A 19,678-nucleotide genomic window follows, 5' to 3' on the forward strand; every position below is an offset into this window, starting at 1 on the left:
TAATGTTATCTTGAGAGAAACAAAGTATATATTTTCATGGCAGACTTATCTTATTCCCTTGAAAGCATTTCAAACCCAGGCTAGCTCCTCAAAGCTTTGTACAAAATGTCACAAGGACACTGGCACATATTATCAATGTTTTTGGTAATCTAAGCATTTTGGGGGCAGACTAGTCGTAAATGTGCAAAACTCCTAGGGGACGAACTACCCATAGACCTGAGCGTTCGGTTGTTTGGTCTCCCACATCAGTAGTCTCTAGTTGGAGTGCGAAGACTCTCTTATTTATCTGTTTAAAAAAATGGTGAACCTATTTACGCATGAATATTTAGTTGCCCAGGCCAGTTCTCCAAAAAGATTTGGTTTGCTTTCATGGACCACCTTTCCCCACTGATGAGAAATGTTTTGTATACTTCATAACACTTGCATCGGTTGTTTTTCTAATATGGGGGTTATATGGAGGTGAAGAATATAGAGGGTTTGTCTTTCTTACCCTTTCTTCTTTATACTTATCTAGTCATTGGCTCTGTCCACTGCTAGTCCCTGACAATATGATACAAGAGAGGGGAGGGGGACGGGGGGAGGGGAGGGATAGCGGAAGCTTTCCGGGGATACTATGGTGCTGTCCATGTTAAATTGTATGTTCGGATGGTTATCTTATTTTACTATTTTACTATATTTCTATAGCTGCTTTTCTGTAACAGCTTGCCAAAATAACCTATTGGAAATGTATCCCATGTAGGTTCTTTCTGATAGAGACTCACATTACATCCAGTTTGGACGCTTGTAGTTGACTATGTTCAGGTTGTGCTCATGCTTAAAAATTTAATAAACAAGGTTTAAAAAAAAAAAAAAAAAAAAAAAGAACAAGAAGAACTAAACCACTGCTTGGCAGAAATTTCAAACAAATTACATTAGGAATGGCCAAATCTCCATCAATCTGGTTCAAGTCTAAATTCAGATTTTCAAACATTTGATTCAAATTTATCTAAATATTCAGTTATCTTCAACCAGATTTGATGGTGCCAATTTTATTTTTTTTAATCCAGATTTACAATGAGTCATGAAAGGTTAAAATTCATTCAATCTGATATGTGGTCTGTCCCATTTCAACTCTAACTGAAACCCCTAAGAAAGATGAGTTTTTTTATTTAATCCAGACTGGTTTGTCAATCCCTACATTTCATCCAAACTTGTTCTTTATTCCAGGAAGAGAGCACTCCCAATCAACAATCAGCTGCTCCTCCTTTCTTTTGCTAAGTGCCAAGATCTTGTAGCCCCCTCATATATGCTGGGCCCTTTTGATACCATTGACTTTAAATACCGCAAAGAGAAATGTACAAGCTACTAATGACTTTTGTGAAACTGCATGCATTGGTTGTTTGTGAATCTGCTTTTTTTTTTTTTTTAATAAAAAAGGATCCAACATCATTTGATTAAAAAGGGACTTACCGATTCACAGACATAAGACTCTCACTCATCATAGATGCTCTTTCTTTCTTCTCCTGGCCATCTCCTGAATTCCCACGTGGAGAATTAACCAGAAAGCTTTTCTGCTGGGTCTCCATTAGAATAAGATCATTTTCCAGACAGCTTTTGGTCCAGTTTAGTTCTCTTTCAGACTGTTTTTTAGTAACTGGATCATATATCACAGATGACGTACTTCCTACTTTCTCATGGGTGGAACCAACAAGACAATCAGCAAGAACTTTATCTGAAAATTCTTTCCCAAGTTTCAAAGCAGTGCTTGAGGAGATATGGCTGACAGCATATTGTGAAGTTCCAGTAGTATTTTGCACACTTGTGTTTAGGATTTGAGAAGGGTTTCTCCCCTGGTCTTCATCTTTGGCCCGTAATACACTACTAACTCTTGAGGACCGCCTAGGCACTCTCTTCTTGCAGAAATCCTAAAAAAAGGTCAAGAAAGAACATTAAAGATTTTAATTTCTATTCTACAACAAGTTCGGATTGTGGATTTCGACAGGCAGAATTTGGCGCGCAAACACAATGTTACAGTAGACATTGGCCTGACAGCGATGGTTGAACAATAGTCACAGAGTTGAATCGGCATGCTACTGTATTTAATGCTAGTTGAATCAGCTGCTAACAGATACTACCGACTCCAACAGCCCCTGAAGCAGCTCAGAAATGAGCGAAACGCAGCCTGAGTCGGGCATTTTATTTCAATAAAATTCACTTGGTGTTCACCGATCCTTTTCGTTTGATCGCTACTTGCAATATTGGATCGGTTTCCGGTTTGTTGCTTTGGACCTTCCCTCTTACAAAAACCACAGTGCCAGCATCTTGCTCCAAGTGCCTGCTGGCTAGGAGGGCTTTGGTAGCACACATGCCAGGGATTGCAGAATCTGGTGTAGGAAGCAGTTGGGAGAGGTAAGGGATGCATGCAGCCTGTGATGACAATTCAGACAAGTACAAGAACCTTGAATAGGGAACAATACTGAACAAGTAACCAACAAAGAAAAGCAGTGTGGGAATAGAGGGGTAACTGTAAAAAGCGATATATGGAAGAGTTTTTAATGTTATTGTTAAACTGAATAAGTAATTTCTTTTTGTTAATGTCAGACCATCTGAGGATCACTGATGTTATTGACAGGAATATACAGCCTGAGATATGCAAGTAATAAGGCATAAAGGTAAAAAAAGATGCTGATAAATCAATCAGGCACTGTCAATGAGCTGCGAAATGAGATTATCTGGATTTTGTAAGAGGATTTTACAAGGAGTTTACTAATATTATATTGATCATCCAACGTAAAAATCAACAAGATTTTCTTACAGGGAAGGGAAACAGAGTGCAGCAGATTATATTGCTCCTGTTTCTGCAGGATGTTCATAGAGCTCTGTGGGACACCCTCCTCCCCCTCTGCTGATAAACAAATATTGTTCTAATCACATTCTTTTAAGAACAGATATCACGTCTCAGCTTTCAGATCAAAAGAAAACAAACTGTTTTATTTTTTAATCTGCTTTGGATTTAGGCAAACTATAAGTCACATAAAGAAATAAATACCTAAATAAATAAAATCAGGGCATTCTTCCCAGGGTAAGAAGGTCATACAAAGCTATAGAGTTCCAATTTATTTATTATTAAAATGTATTTCCCACCTTTTGGAAGAAACTTTGTTCAAGGCGGCGAAAAACATGTTAAAAATAACACGTGTCTATTTATTTATTTATTCATTCATTCTTATAGACCGCTCACTCAGAGACATCTCTGGCCGGTGCAGTAGACAACCACCTCCATATAAATACACATAAACACAAAAATAATAACAACAATAAACACAATGAATAAAGCATCAATAAATAAATTTATCTAAAATTAAACTAATATTAAACTAATTTAAAATAAACAAACTTATAAATAAGTAAATAATTAAAAAATTCTTACCAAGCAGAAATGTGCCTACTATGCCCCTATTGTTCCCCAGTGGCTAGAGTCGAAAAAGCCAGCACGTCACCTTCTCAAGGAAGAGCCAATAAATCCCCTCAATTCCCTTAGTGCAGAGCTCAAAAATCGTGGACCCATTACAGTGAAAGCAGAGTTGCTTACCTGTAACAGGTGTTCTCACAGGATAGCAGTATGTTAGTCCTCACATATGGGTGACATCATCAGGATGGAGCCCTATCACGGAACACTTTTGTCAAAGTTTCTAGAACTTTGAATTGGCACACTGAGCATGCTCAGCATGCCCTCAACCTTGCATCCAGCAGGAGTCCTCCTTCAGTCTCGTTTGTAGTAAAAGTATGAGAGAAAAATAAAATAATAAATCGTAAGCGAACCGAACTCCACGGGGTGGTGGGCGGGTTTCATGAGGACTAACATCCTGCTGTCCTGTGAGAACATCTGTTACAGGTAAGCAACTCTGCTTTCTCACAGGACAAGCAGGATGGTAATCCTCATATATGGGTGAATAGCGAGCTGAGGATGCCCAAGTAAATGTACCAAAAGCACCCAATGACGTGCAACAGGCACAACAACAGGGATGTGTTTGGTTAAGAGGGCAGCCTGAAATTCCAGTGGGCTGCTGGAAGGAAGTTGGGTTATTAAGCTGAGAATAAGTTGCGCAGAACAGACTGGCCAAAAATGGAATCTTGCCTGCCAGCCTTGTCTAGGCAATAATGAGCTGCAAAGGTATGGAGAGACCTCCATGTAGCAGCCCTACAGATGTCAGTAAGGGACCCCGAATGAAGGTGAGCTCCTGATGTTGCCATGGCTCTTATAGAGTGCGCTTTCACACGTTCCTGTAGCGGAAGGCCTACTTGTTGGTAGCAGAAGAAAATACAGTCCGCTAGCCAGAAGAATAGAGTCTGCTTGTCCACCGGAATTCCCAGTTTGGTTTTATTGAAGGAGACAAACAGCAGGGTAGACTTCCTTTGGGCTGCAGTGTGTTCCAAGTAAAAGGCTAAGGCACGTTTACAGTCCAAGGAATGCAGCGCTCGCTCACCTGAATGTGAGTGGGGTTTTGGAAAGAAAGTAGGTAGTATAATGGATTGATTCAAATGAAACTCAGATACTACCTTTGGTAAAAATTTTGGATGAGTGCGAAGCACTACTCTCTCATGGAGAAATGTTGTGTAAGGTGGGTACGTTACCAACGCCTGCAGCTCGCTAACTCTGCGACCTGACGTTATAGCCAGGAGAAAAAGCATTTTCCAAGTGAGATAACACAGCTCACAGGAGTGGAGAGGCTCAAACGGAGGTTTCATGAGCTGTGCTAATACCTTGGGACCTCAAGTCCCAAGCAGGGGCCGGAGGGCATAGTGGGGGCTTGAGATGTAGTAAGCCCCTCATAAAGCACGCCACTAAGGGTTGTGTCTATATCGAGACATCCCCTATACCTTTATGGAAAGCAGCTACTGCACTGACATGAACTCTAATGGAGGAAGCTTGTAGACCAGACTCTGACAGGTGCCAAAGGTAGTCTAGGAACTTCGTTGTGGGGCAGGTAAAGGGATCTAGTTCCTTAGATGTGCATCATAAGGAAAACCTTTTCCATTTGGAATGATAAGACTTCCTAGTAGAAGGCTTTCGTGAAGCTTCCAGGACTTGGGATACTGAGTTAGCCTTTCAACATCCAGGCTGTCAGCGACAGGGCCTGGAGGTTTGGATGATGCAGCTGTCCACTGTTCTGAGTGATCAGCAACGGATCTGCCCCCAGGCAAATTTGTTGATGGACCGAGAGGTCGCGAAGGATGGGAAACCACCCCTGTCGCAGCCAGTAAGGGGCTATGAGAATCATTAAGCCCTTGTCCTGCCGTAACTTCACGAGAGTCTTGCTGATGAGTGGAAGTAGAGGGTACGCATATAGGAGATCCTTTGACCACGAGAAGGTGAAAGCATCCCTTGGTGGTGACTTGTAGCTGCGATGTAGTAAGCAGAAGTTCTCTACTTTGAGGATGTGAATGGACGCAAAGAGATCGATGTGCGGATAGCCCCACCGCTGGAGGATTTTCTCTGCTACAGTGGGGTTTAGGGACCATTCGTGGGGAAGAAAGGTCTGGCTTAACTTGTCCGCAAGAGCATTGTCCATGCCTGCCAGGTAGGTCACTCTCAGGAACATAGAGTGGGAAAGAGCCCAGGCCCATATCTGTGCTACTTCCTGACATAGCAGGTACGAGCCCATTCCACCCTGTTTGTTCATGTACCACATCGCTACCTGGTTGTCTGTTTGGACCAGGATTGTCTTATTGGATAGGCAATCCCGAAAAGTCATTAGGGCATACCTTATTGCCCTGAGCTCCAGAAAATTTATCTGATGCTGTGACTCTGCTGCAGACCAGGTTCCCTGAGTTTGCAGGCCGTTGACATGGGCTCCCCAACCAAGGTTGAAAGCATCCGTTGTCAGTGTGATTTGAGGTTCTGGAGATTGAAAAGGTAGTCCCTTGAGAAGATTGGATTCTTGAATCCACCAAGCCAGCGAGAGGCGGAGCTGACTGGTGAAGTGCACAATGTTGGACATTGGATGGTGTGCCTGAGTCCACTGAGACTTCAGGGTCCACTGTATTACTCTCATGGGCAGACGGGCCATTGGAGTAATATGAACCGAGGATGCCATATGACCTAACAAGATTAGTAAATGACGAGCCATTGTGGATCGACGAGTCTGCACCAGCTTCGCAAGTGTTGCAATAGTGTGTGCACAATCTCTCGGGAGAAAAGCTTTTGCCTGTATGGTGTTTAAGTCTGTTCCAATGAAGGAGAGGATCTGTGACGGAACTAGACTGGATTTTGGATAGTTTACTAGAAATCCAAGTGATAGTAGCAGCTATAGGATTAGATGTAAGGAGGTCAGAACCTCCTTCTCGGATGGGGCCCTTAGCAACCAATCATCAAGGTAAGGGTAGACATGAATGCTTTGTCGCCTGAGGTACGCTGCTACTACCGCCAGCACTTTGTAAAGACTCGAGGTGCTGATGCTAGGCCAAATGGGAGCACTTGATACTGGAAGTGTCGGTGTCCGACTAGGAAACTGAGGTATTTCCGATGAGCCGGTGTTATCGCTATATGCGTGTATGCATCCTGAAGGTCTAGAGAGCAAAGCCAATCTCCCTTTTGAAGAAGAGAGAGTAGGGAGTCCAAGGTTACTGTTGTGACCGTCGCTGCCCCGATGTCTCCACTACGCCCACCTTACCTCTTTGGCGACTCCCTCTTTGCCTGTTGGAAGTTTGGCTGCCACAGCGTCATCATGCTGTTCTCCTCCGGCGTCCCCAGACTGGCTAGACGCCGCACTCCGCCATGTTTCCCAGCAGCCTAAGGGCGCGTGCGTGGCGTGGCCCTGATTCAAGTACCAGCAGTGGCACGAACCTCAGGGGCATCCCCTGAGGGGACATCATCTCCAGCGGATATTTAAGGTCTCTGAAATCGCTAACTAATCAAGTTAGCAAAGGTTTTACATAGCTGCCTCCAGGTATCGCTGCAGATGGGATTCGCTCTCTGCATACCTTGCTACTCTGCCCCCTCGGATTTACCAGGGGTACCTGCTCCTTGGGGGCCTCGCTTTCTCTTTGCTTTTCAGATCGCAGTCTGGAATCGGTACTCGCTCCTCGAGGGCCCACGTTCCCGAACTTGCTACTGAATACCACTTCTGCCAGGAAGTCATCGCTGCCTACAACACCAGTGAGTTACCATCTCTCTCTCAGAGCGTTCCCTGGAACCAAGTACTCGCTCCTCGAGGGCCTACTTCCTTCCAGCTCCTGGGCTGCTTCTAAGAGACTATTGTGTGAGTGTTACCATCAAGGTTCTACTCCTGAACTCTGCATACCCTGCCTACTCACTATATTCAGTTTCTCTACAGCTCAGTTATCCAGGTTCGCTGTTCCAGTATCTGAGGGACTACAGTCCAGCCAGGCACTTCCAGCTCACTACTGCCGCTCTGCTGGTTCCATATACTGTTTAATAAAAGAACTAGTGTGTGTCTGTTTCCATACTCTGAGCCTGACCAGTGGTCCCTCTCGGGATCTTCCCCCAGGGGCATGGTCATCTGCCACCGGCCCAAGGATCCACCCACGACTACCACGAACACTAACAGATTGCTAACTCCATGGATCCGGCACAACTTATTTATTTATTTAATATTTTTATATACCGGCATTCGTAGGACACATCATGTCGGTTCACAATTAACTGAGAAAGGAAAGGAAATTACATTGAACAAGGGTGTTTAACTGGGAGAAATTGGATAATAATTGGATAGTAAAGAATAAGGTAAATAGTGAAGTACAAGAGAAAGAGTAAGCAAGCATGAATAACTTAATTGGAACGATATGGATTAGATATGTTGCACATATTTAAAATTACATATGTAAACTTATTTACAAATTGAGGGGGCAGGTGCCTTATATTCAATTATATGTTAGAGGGGAGAGGGGGGAGGGGAGAGGGGAAAGGGGAGGGAGGGAGCGGGGGGGGAATATAGATGAGAAAGAGGAGGTAATGTTAAGAGAGGGCTTGATAAGGTAAAAAGGCGGGGAGGGGGAGGCTGTAGAGGGTAAGGAGGGGAGAGGGGGGGAGTGGGAGGGAGGGAGGGAGGGTGGTGTGTGGGGGGAGCATGGGGTGTGCTGGAAAAGATTACCAGGGTGAGAGGGTGGGAAAGGGCTGTATGGAAAATGCAGGTTCTGAAATGCGCGAAGGGCCTAGGGTTGAGAGGAGGTGGGGTAGGCCTGTTTAAACAGCCATGTTTCTATTCCTTTTTTGAAGTGGCTCAGGGATGGTTCTAGTCGGAGTTTGGCCGGGAGGGAGTTCCAGAGGGAGGGGCCCGTGATAGAGAAGGCTCTTTCCCTGGTGGCGATGAGGTGCCCAATTTTGAGTGAGGGGGTTTGGAGGGTGCCGGCGAGGGCGTTTCTAGTGGGGCGGTTCGATTGCCGGAATTGAGGCATATTTTCAAGCCAGGGGGAGCTGTTTTTGTATAGTGTGTTATGTAGGATGGTAAGTGTTTTGTATTGGGAACGGAAGGCAATGGGGAGCCAGTGGAGATTTTGTAGTGTGGGAGTGATATGATCGGATTTTCTGGTGTTTGTTAAGATGCGTGCCATAGCATTTTGAAGGATTTGAAGAGGTTTAATAGTGGAGGCTGGGAGGCCTAAGAAAAGGGCGTTGCAATAATCGATTTTGGATAACATGCCTTAATGCCTTGCAGGCCACACCGGGCCTGGCCCAGTACATTGTGGAGCAGCAAGACGCCTTGGAGAAACTTAATTCAGCGTTTCATCAGCTACACACACAGAAGATTCAAGGCACAGCTTCCAACCAAGAAGGTCAGTTACAGGAGGTAACTTTAAAAACTGCTGTACCACTGGTGGCTCCAATCCGCTTTTCCGGTGAAATTCAGAAGGCCCGGGGCTTCTTAAACCAGTGCTGCATGCATTTTGCCTTACAGCCATCTTTATTTCCTACAGCTCTTTCCAAGACTACCTACATCCTTTCATACCTGGATGGCAGGGCCTTGTCTTGGGCATCTACCTTGTGGGAGCACAAGGACCCCATTTTGCAGGAAATAGAAGGATTTATGGACTTGTTTAAATCCGTCTTCAATGACCCTGCTCGAACTGCTGTAGCCGGTTCTGCTTTGGTGGAATTGAAGCAAGGCAGCAGATCATTGGTTGAATTTGCCATCAAATTCAAAACTCTTGCGGCAGAACTTCGCTGGGACCCCAAATGTCTCAAGACACTCTTTTGCAGAGGCCTGGATACTCATTTAAAGGACGACCTGGCTGCTCGCGAAACACGTGACTCACTGGACGATTTAGTAGCCTTGGCCACTCGGATTGATCACCGGCTCCAGGACATGGTGAAGGAACTCCAGCCTAAGGTGTTACCTGGGTTGAAACAGGCTAGTTCTATATCCGCACCACAGATGGTTCCAGTAAGTCTTGCTGCTGATAAAGATGAACTGATGCAACTTGGTCATGGACATTTAACTTCCAAAGAAAGAAGACTTCGGAAAAAGCGCGGCCATTGCATGTACTGTGGTCAGCCCGGCCATAATGTCTCTACATGCCCCTTTCATCCAGAAAACGGACGGGCCTAAGTCCTGCAGGAGGACTGTTCTTAGGCCATACTGCGCCCTCTCCTCTGCTTTCTCTTCCAGTCTCTTTGACTTATGGACCGGTCACGGTTCAGACTCTTGCCCTGGTGGATTCAGGGGCAGGAGGCAACTTCATTCTCAGACGTCTAGTGGAATACTTGAGGATTCCCCTCATCAAGTTGAAAGATCCAATACTGTTATCCCTCCATTCATGGAGATCCCTTACCGGGCGACGTGACTTGCAAAACCGTACCAGTTACTCTTCGCACCGGAGCTCTCCATATGGAATCGCTCTCCTTCTTTGTACTGGAAATGCCATGCACCCTATCGTCCTGGGGTTACCCTGGTTACAAGTGCACAACCCCAATTTGACTGGGCATCCTTGGATCTCTCCCGCTGGGGCCCAGAATGTCATGGGAAGTATCTTCAGGAGATCTCGCCTATCATGTGCATGCCTACGACTCCAGTGATGCCAGGGCTACCGCCCCAATACGCATCCTTCAGGGATGTATTCTCCAAAGAAGCAGCTGATATTCTTCCTCCACATAGGCCCTATGACTGTGCCATAAGACGGAAGCCCAACACCGAGCCACCGAAGGGTAGGGTGTACCCTCTCTCAGCTCTTGAGAATAAAGCAATGTCGGAATACATTGAAGAAAATCTCCAAAAGGGCTTTATCCGACCAACAAAGTCGACAGCCGATGCAGGCTTTTTCTTTGTGGGGAAGAAGGACGGTATCCTACGTCCATGTATCGATTACCGAGGTCTAAATGAAATCACGATCAAAGACCGTTACCCCTTGCCATTAATCTCAGAACTGTTTGACCGGCTGCAAGGGGCCAAGATATTTTCAAAGCTTGATCTGAAGGGGGCCTACAACCTCATTCGCATTCGGAGCGGCAATGAATGGAAAACAGCCTTCAACATGCGAGACGGCCACTTCGAGTATCTAGTAATGCCGTTCGGGTTGTGCAACGCACCCGCCATTTTCCAAAATATGATGAATGACATCTTGCGGGATCTGCTGTATAAGAACGTTGTGGTCTATCTGGATGATATATTAATCTTCTCCCAGGATTTGGTCACCCACATTGCAGATGTCAAGCAAGTACTCCACCATCTTCGTCAACACCTGCTGTACGCCAAACTCTCTGTGTGAATTTCACAAAGACTCAGTACCTTTTCTAGGCTATATCGTGTCAAAAGAAGGCTTCCAAATGGACCCTCACAAACTTGAAAGTATCAAGAATTGGTCCCAACCTACTAGCCTGAAGGTGTTAAGGAGATTCCTGGGGTTCACCAACTATTATCGAAGCTTCATAAAGAACTATTCTTCCTTAACCATACCCTTAACTGCGATGACCCGAAGGGTGCCAATGCTTCAAAATGGTCAGCAGAGGCCATTTCCACGTTTGAGAAATTGAAGACTGCCTTTGCCACAGAACCGTGCCTGCAGCATCCAGACCCCAACAAGCCCTTTATCGAAGTTGATGCTTCAGATGTGGGTGTAGGGGCTGTGTGAAGCCAAGCAGGAGACTCGAAAGCCTTACAACCCTGTTCGTTCTTCTCACGAAGATTTTCTCCTGCCGAGAAAAATTATGGGATTGGCGATAAACAGCTCTTGGCAATAAAGCTTGCATTCGAGGAATGGCGGCCTTGGCTCGAAGGCGCTGAACATCAAATAACCGTATTCACGGATCATAAAAATCTAGAGTATCTCCATCACGCACAACTTCTGAATTACAGACAGGCCAGTTGGTCCCTATTTTTTAATAGGTTCGACTTCATGCTCAAGTTTCACCCTGGAGATAGAAACACCAGAGCAGACGTTCTGTCACGCTCTTTTCACTCGGAGGATGTGCCTGATGAGCCACAGCACATAATTGACCCGAAGAACATCCTCTTGGCATCTACCCAGTCTGTGCCTGCTGGTAAAACCATCGTTCCAAAAAAGACTTAGGAAGAAAGTGCTCTTTTGGGCGCACAATTCCAAGCTGGCTGGCCATCCTGGCCAACGTCGGACCCTGCTCAAGATACAGGAGCTATATTGGTGGCCTACTATCAGAAAGGATACCTATTTCTAAGTGGCATCCTGTCCAATTGTGCTAAGAACAAACCTGCTTCTGGACAACCGTGGGGTCAGATGCAACCACTGCCAGTTCCAGATTGGCCCTGGTCGCACATCGCTACTGACTTTGTAGTCGTTTACCTACTTCCGGAGGAATGAATATCATCTGGGTGATAGTGGATCGATTTAGCAAGATGGCACACTTTGTGGCACTCCCTGGCATACCTTCAGCCTTGGAGCTCACAAAGCTCTTTATAAAGCACATATTCCACCTCCACGAATTACCTTCTCACATCATATCTGATCGTGGGTCCCAATTCACGGCACGATTCTGGAAGGCCTTGTGCAAGTTGTTCGACATCACTCTAGACGTCCTGCAGCCTACCATCCGCAGTCGAATGGCCAAACGGAACGGATGAATCGTATTATGAAGCAGTACATTCGAGCCCATGTCACGTCACGACAGAACAACTGGGCCGAATTATTTCCATGGGCTGAATTCGCCATCAACTCTCATCCAGCAACATCTACTGGATTGTCACCATTTGAAGTGGTTTATGGATGTTCCCCAACACCGCCACTTCCACTGAAGCTTTCAATGATTATCCCAGCAGCTCAATCCACTGCTGATGATATCCATAATCTGTGGGTTCAGACAAAGGACATGTTGATCAAAGCGAGTGACCGCGCTAAGAAATACTACGATATGCACCATTCGCAAGCCCCAGTCTTCAAACCAAGAGACAAGGTCTGGTTGTCCACCAAGCACCTCAGACTTAAACTACCTTCATCTCGGTTTGCTCCTCACTACGTGGGACCATTCCCAGTCCTTCAATGTATTGGCAATGTCACCTACCATCTGAAGCTACCGCCTGGACTCAACATTCATAACACTTTCCACGTTTCACTTCTGAAACCACTCATACTCAGCAAATTTTCTTCCAAACCTCAAGATCCACCTGTCATCAATGCAGAAGATGACTTAGAATTCAAAGTTGAAGAGGTCCTGGATGTTCGTAAAAGAGGCAATACGTTTGAATACCTTCTGAAGTGGGAAGGTTTTGGCCCCGAAGAAAACTCTCGGGAGCCTCAGACCAATATTCTGGACAAAGAGATGCTTCGTCAGTTCCACCTCGCGCATACTTCAAAACCCAAGCCTGGTACCTGAAGAGGAAATCGTCCTTTGAAAGGGGGGACTGTTGCGACCGTCGCTGCCTGACGTATCCACTACGCCCACCTTACCTCTTTGGCGACTCCCTCTTTGCCTGTTGGAAGTTTGGCTGCCGTGGCGTCATCGTGCTGTTCTTGTCCGGTACCCCCGGACCGGCTAGACGCCTAAGGGCGCGTGCGCAGCGCGGCCACGATTCAAGTACCAGCAGTGGCGCGAACCTCAGGGGCGGCCCCCTGAGGTGACATCATCTCCACCGGATATTTAAGGTCTCTGAAATCGCTAACTAATCGAGTTAGTAAAGGTTTTACCTAGCTGCCTCCAGGTATCGCTGTGGATGGGATTCGTCTCCGCATACCTTGCTACTCTGCCTCCTCGGACTTACCAGGGGTACCCACTCCTCGGGGGCCTCACTTTCTCTTTGCTTTTCAGATCGCAGTCTAGAATCGGTACTCGCTCCTTGAGGGCCCACGATCCCGGACTTGCTACTGAATACCACTTCTGCCAGGAAGTCTGCCATCTCTCTCTCAGAGCGTTCCCTGGAACCAGGTACTCGCTCCTCGAGGGCCTACTTCCTTCCAGCTCCTGGGCTGCTTCTAAGAGACTATTGTGTGAGTGTTACCATCAAGGTTCTGCTCCTGAACTCTGCATACCCTGCCTACTCACTATATTCAGTTTCTCTACAGCTCAGTTATCCAGGATCGCTGTTCCAATATCTGAGGGACTACAGCCCAGCCGGGCACTTCCAGCTCACTACTGCCACCTCTGGTGGTTCCATATACTGTTTAATAAAAGAACTAGGGTGTGTCTGTCTCCATACTCTGAGCCTGACCAGTGGTCCCTCTTGGGATCTTCCCCCGGGGACGTGGTCATCTGCCACTGGCCCAAGGATCCACCCACAACTACCATGAACACTAACAGTTACCATCCTAAACATTTCTTTCTGTAGATGCTTGTTTAAGACACGTAGATCCAAAATTGGACAAATGCCTCCTGATTTTTTTGGTATTAGGAAATATCGAGAATAGAACTCTTGTCCCCATTGTGGAAGGGGCACTGGTTCTATTGCCCGGGATCGGAGAAGGGTTGTTAGTTCCTCCTCTAGAAGTGAAGAGTGGTCGGATAAATCCCACCCTGGCCAAGGTGAGGAGTCCAATGGAACTGAAAGGAAGTTAAGACAGTAACCTTGAGCCACTACCGAAAGGACCCACTGATCTGTAGTTATCTTGTGCCAGGTTTTGGTGAAGTGGCACAAACGGCCGCCCACTGGCAGAGATGGTAATGGAAGTTGACAGATGCTCTCTAGCTGGGAGTCAAAACCCGAAGCAGGGCCAGGCTGCGGAGCTGGTTGGGCTTTTTGAGGCCTGGATTGGCGGGCTTGAGGCTTTTGATATGGCCTGGTTGGGTGACTGCGAGATGGGGGAGGATAATACCTACGAGTTTTATAGGTTGCCCTCTTGGCCTCTCTTCTAAATAGCCATTTAGAAGTAAAGGGAAATTCCGAGGGTACAGCAGAGAGCTGGCGCAATGTCTCATGGTAGTCCTTGAGCTGTGCGACAGTGTCCTGGATCTTATCCCCGAATAGATTATCACCTGCACAGGGGAGGTCCGCCAACCTCTCCTGGATTTCGGGTCGTAAATCCGAAGATTTCAGCCAGGCCCATCTTCTGGCACTAATGCCTGCTGCAGACACTCTAGAGGCAGTGTCAAAGATATCATATGCAGCGCGGACCTCGTGCTTCCCAGCATCGAGGCCTTTCTTTAGCATGGAGTTGAGTTGGTCCTGAAACTGCTCTGGAAGGGAATCCGAGAAGTCCTGCAGCATCTTGAAAATGTTTCTTGTGTACTCTGTCATATATATAGCTAATAGTCAGCTATACGTGAAATTAGCATGGAGCCATGGAAGACTCTACATCCCAAGGCATCCAGAAACCTTTGTTCTTTCCCTGGAGGTGTAGAAGAATGAGGCCGAGGTCTCTGTGCCTTCTTCTGAGCAGACTCCACTACAACAGAATGGTGAGAAAGCTGGGTCTTCTGGAACCCAGGAGCTGTTTGAACCAAGTAGGTAGCATCTGTTTTCCGGTTCACCAGTGGTACGGTACCTGGATGTTCCCAGTTACGCTGGAGAAGTTCAAGAAGGACTTCGTGAACTGGTATGGACATAAACTCCTTGGGGGCATCCACAAACTGGAGTATCTCAAGCATTTTGTGCCTGGAATCTTCCTCTGTTTGAAGCTTGAAGGGAATGGCTTCTGACATTTCCTTTGTAAAGCTTATGAAGGACAGGTCCTCTGGAAGGGAACGTCTTCTCTCTTTAGGTGGAGATGGCTCAGAGGGAATGTTATCAGAATCCTGTGTATCTGAGGAATCATCAGACCAGGGCTGGTATGACTGATCACCAGCATCGGTTGGACCTCCTGATGGAAGGAAGAGACCTATTCCAGCTGGATCAGGTCGTAGCACCGACGGAATCGGAGGGGGCATCGAGGGTATCGGCGGAGGCACCGATAAGGGTCAATGCGGCACCGAAGATGGGAGAGGCACCGATGGAATCGGCGACTTCAAAGGACATCTCGGAAGAATCCCCAATGGCCCTGGAATCGGTTCTGGCATCGACGATTCCTCATCCTCCGATGACAAGGGAATCTGTGTCAATGGTGTAGGACATATCGATGTTTTCGGGGGCACTGGAAGAAGAACACCGATCAGCGTGTCCAATCTGTCCAGTAATGGAGCCAGCATCAGATTGGAGCCCGAGATCGGAGTCAGCACTGGTATCGAAGGAGGCTGAAGGCACTGTAGTGCATGGATGACTGCCTCTTGAACCATTCTGTTCAATTCCTCACAGAAAGCTGGCGCTTGAAACACCAGTTCCGGAGTAGAAGGCTGCACAGGCATCGCCAGAGGGCCAACTGGTGAGAGTGGAGACTCGGCTCCCGGCAACAATAAAGGTGGGGGAACGCCTCGGTGTCTCGGCCATGGAGGAAGATGGAGGCTCCTCTGCGCGGGCTTTTTTCTTCGGTGGTTCTGTCGATGCCGATATCAAGGGCTTCCCTGGGTCGGTGAATTGAGTCTTTCGGTGCCGATGCCGGTGCTTCTCCCGGTGCTCAGCCCGGTCTTTCTCCGGCGCCGAGGATGAAGAGGTGGACAACTTTGAAGTGGATCCAGTCGGGCGAGAACCACCGGCATCTGGTTGGTGTCGAGAGGTGGATGGCGATGGTGCCGATGACGTCGAGGCCTTCGATGGAATAGGCTGCTTAGCCTGAAAAAGAAACTCCATTTTTTCTAACCGTGCCCTGAGGCCCTTTCGGGTCACTTGGGCACAATTGGTACGTCGCGACGTCATAATCATCCCCCAAGCATAAGACACATACCTTATGCGGGTCCATGATGGACATCGTCCTCAGACAATCGGGGCACCAACGAAAACCCATCACCATGGTTCTAAGAAAAATTTAACCACGGTGTGGTTAGGCCTTGAAAAGAAGAACCCTTGGTAACCGACCGCAAAAACGAGGTAAAGCCTTACCTAACATCAGCGGGTATCGATGGTCGATAGAGGGACCCCGGATGGGGAGAAAATTTTCAAAAACCTTTTGAAAAATTCCGTGAGGAAATTCCTGTCAGGAATATAAGAAGAGCTCCTCAAACCACGTGGCTACTGCTGCAAGGAAAAAAAGAGACTGAAGGGGGACCCCTGCTGGATGCATGATTGAGGGCATTCTGGGCATGCTCAGTGTGCCAAGTCAAAGTTCTAGAAACTTTGACAAAAGTGTTCCGTGATAGGGCTCAATCCTGATGATGTCACCCACATGTGAGGACTACCATCCTGCTTGTCCTATGAGAAAATTATCTTCCAAATGGAGCTTTTCATCACCTCCTTAAATGATCGTACACAGAATAGACTCTGAAACTGAACTAGAAGACTTCTATTTCGCCTATAATTTTGTACCAGATATTACAGTACGAGCTGCCTTAAAATTTAGACACATTACCTGAAACTTTGCTCTTAAACGAACTGATAGCCAATGCAGTTGCTTTAATAAGGGGGCTGCGCTAACTCTTCTCAGACATGGAAAAATTTACCTCGCTGCCATATTTTGCAGAACTTGTAGCTGTTGGATGTTTTCAGCTGGTAGCCCCACCAATAACCCACTGCAGTAATCTAGCAATAGTAAAACAAAAGACTGAACCACCAGCCAAAACACAACCTGTGACTAAACCCCCCAAAGTCTCTTTAGAAGTGTAAGTTTAAAAAAATATTCATTTCACCACTGTTGATATGTGGCATTCAAAAGTTCCATAACTCATCACTCTCCAGCCCTAAATTTCTAACTTTCTGAGCGCTGCACATTTCAATACCTTCAATCTTTAATTTCAAGGAACAGATTAGTGAATCTCCAACCCTAATGTACTGCACTTGTTTTTCCCACATTCAAAACCAGTTGATTTCTCTGAAACAGGAGCACTAACAAATGCAGGTTCCTATTAATCTTTTCCAAGGTAAAAGGTGGGTCTTGTTTGCTGGAATAATTAATTGCACATCATCTGCACAAAGAAAACCCTTGTCACAAACAAATTATACAATAAAGGAGATAATGGGGAACCCTGTGGAACCACAAACTCCAAACTAAAATTATCACAAAATTCTCCTCATACCTGAACTACCACTCATCTCCCTGTCAAAAACAACTTCAACCAAGTTATAACCTGTCCTTGCAAACTTACCTCTCCACACCATTCCACTAGACACACAGTGCTATAACCCCACCTAAATCGTGACTGACACTCATCCAAACCATCAATCTCCTCCAAATAAGATATTAACTGGGAACATACCCCTCTCTCTATAACCTTACCAGCAGATTTTAAAAGTGCTGCTCGCGTATGTGGGTCGCGCGCAAGCAATGCCAATTTTAAGAAGCTGCGAAGTACGTGCATACAAACCAATGCGCGCATCAAGAACAAGGGGGTGGAAAAGGGTTGAGGCCAGGAGTTACGCGCGTAACACTGAATTTTAGAAAAGCTGACCATGGTGCACGATGGTGAGTTGTTCGTGTAACTTTACTGCTAGCCCTTATGAAGAGCAAGTCTGAAGATCTCAAGTTTTAGGGATTTTCAAGATTGCTGAACTATCATATATACTCGGGGGAGGGAGAGAGAGGGAGAGATCACGCACACACATATACACAATGGGGTATTTTAAATGATACATGCATATGTATACACATGAAATAAAATTGCAGTGTATCTCTGCTCATGTGCCAATACGTGTGTTTATGGACACACGCTTATTCTTTTTAAAGTTAGCCAGTAAAGGACTATTTGCTACTTGCCGGTAGCTAGCACAGCTTTCCTTATTCAACAATACCTTCTTCAATAAAAGAGTCACCACGGATTGTTTAAATTTGTCTGGCAAACAACCTGTATTTAAAGAAGTATTCACAATTTGCAGTAACATCTGCAACAAATTATCAGGCAGGGACTTTATCAAAATAAAAGGGCATGGGGCTAGTGTACATTGTGATAACTAGCAAGAGGCTAATACCCCCATAAATCCTTTAACCCCAGCCCTCATCCAGTCCCCAATAAGATTATGTCTCTCCTCCTGATTGCCATCTTGCTCTCTTGGACCTTCTTATCAAAAATATATGACAAGACTTTCAAACCAAGAAAGTTTTATGTATCCCAGAGCATGCAAGTTAACCAAAACCATAAAAGAGCTCCATTTTTAAAGAAACTTAACAACTATGATCCATTGCTTAGTGGCCTCACTCTGCCAAACTGGCAGGCAGTAGTCTGGAGAAATGTAAACTGTTTCTGCCTGCCTCAGCACAGTACAGAAACTATTTTACGTATTTACAAGTAAACCTGACCAAAGCTTACCTCTTCTGAACTGGCCACAGGTCCAGTCATCATTCCTCGAATAACTCGACAGGACTTTGGTCTCTGTGCCACCGATATGGTCCTTGACTCCCCTGCAGATTCGTCCGTCTTCAGAGCATGCTCACAGTTGATGTTCAAGTTCATTTTCTCATCCTTAGATAACAAACTAGTGGTCATCGCTCTTGCCTCAGTAAACAAATTACTTCTGGACTGCTGTTTCTGGGATGTAGCTGTATCCTCTTCCCATCTAAAACAACAGGAATGCAAAAGCCACTGAAGAAACAGTTTCTTTACCCACAGCACAGGCATCCCATGTTTTATTAATCAGTATTTAAATATTCATGGCCTCAGAGTCTACAGTATTTTTAAACATTTAAGACTTCCAGGCTAGAATTTTAAATTCTCCACAGGAAATGTTGCTTGTTTAAAGGGAAACAAGCACATTCTCAGGTTATTTTGATTATATATCAGAAGCCTTATACATTAAAATTCAGTTTGCTGAACTGCATCATCAAAATAACAGCTTTGCGTATCACTAACATTGTTCCTTATATATTTCACCTAAGAAGGGGTTTTACATTTCTGAGTCCTCCCCTTGCTTTAACCCCACCTTTTTGTGGGTTGTGGCTAAAGAGTATAAAGTGCCCTAGAAGATTGCCCAGAGTCAGAGGGCAGGCAATACTGCAAGAGAGACGCAGGAGCTCGAGATCATCCCTAGATCTCAGGAAAGGATGACCTCTGGAGGGGATTGGATTTTGAAGATTTTGGAAATTGGGATTTTGTAAACCAAATTCCTGAGAGAAGGGCAAACCACCGCTGGAGTCTTTATGTTTTGCCTTTGCTACTGGCAACAGCAGAGGTTGAAGATTCTGACTTTGGAGTTTTTCTGAGAATTATTGAAGTTCTTGGACTTTTGAGAATTTTTGCAAAGACTGCTGATGTTAACTGTTCTGAGATCTATTTTTGGACAAAAGGATTTTCACTTCTCCAGCCCTTACTTTAAACTGGAGC

General features: G+C 45.8%; 1 protein-coding gene across 4 annotated transcripts in view; it reads right to left on the reverse strand.

Moving 5' to 3' along the window:
- The window catches only part of MINDY4 (MINDY lysine 48 deubiquitinase 4), a 459,492-nt gene that overhangs the window by 381,248 nt on the left and 58,566 nt on the right, over positions 1-19,678 (reverse strand). For all 4 annotated transcript variants that reach the window (XM_029588354.1, XM_029588353.1, XM_029588352.1 and 1 more), the window contains 2 exons: positions 18,668-18,914; positions 1,450-1,904 (listed from right to left, as the gene is read on the reverse strand). In XM_029588354.1, coding sequence (XP_029444214.1) covers positions 1,450-1,904; positions 18,668-18,914 — 702 coding nt within the window. The remainder of the gene's footprint in view (positions 1-1,449; positions 1,905-18,667; positions 18,915-19,678) is intronic.

This window comes from Rhinatrema bivittatum, chromosome 2 (genome assembly GCF_901001135.1).
Source record: "Rhinatrema bivittatum chromosome 2, aRhiBiv1.1, whole genome shotgun sequence".
In the NCBI taxonomy this organism is placed as follows: domain Eukaryota; kingdom Metazoa; phylum Chordata; class Amphibia; order Gymnophiona; family Rhinatrematidae; genus Rhinatrema; species Rhinatrema bivittatum.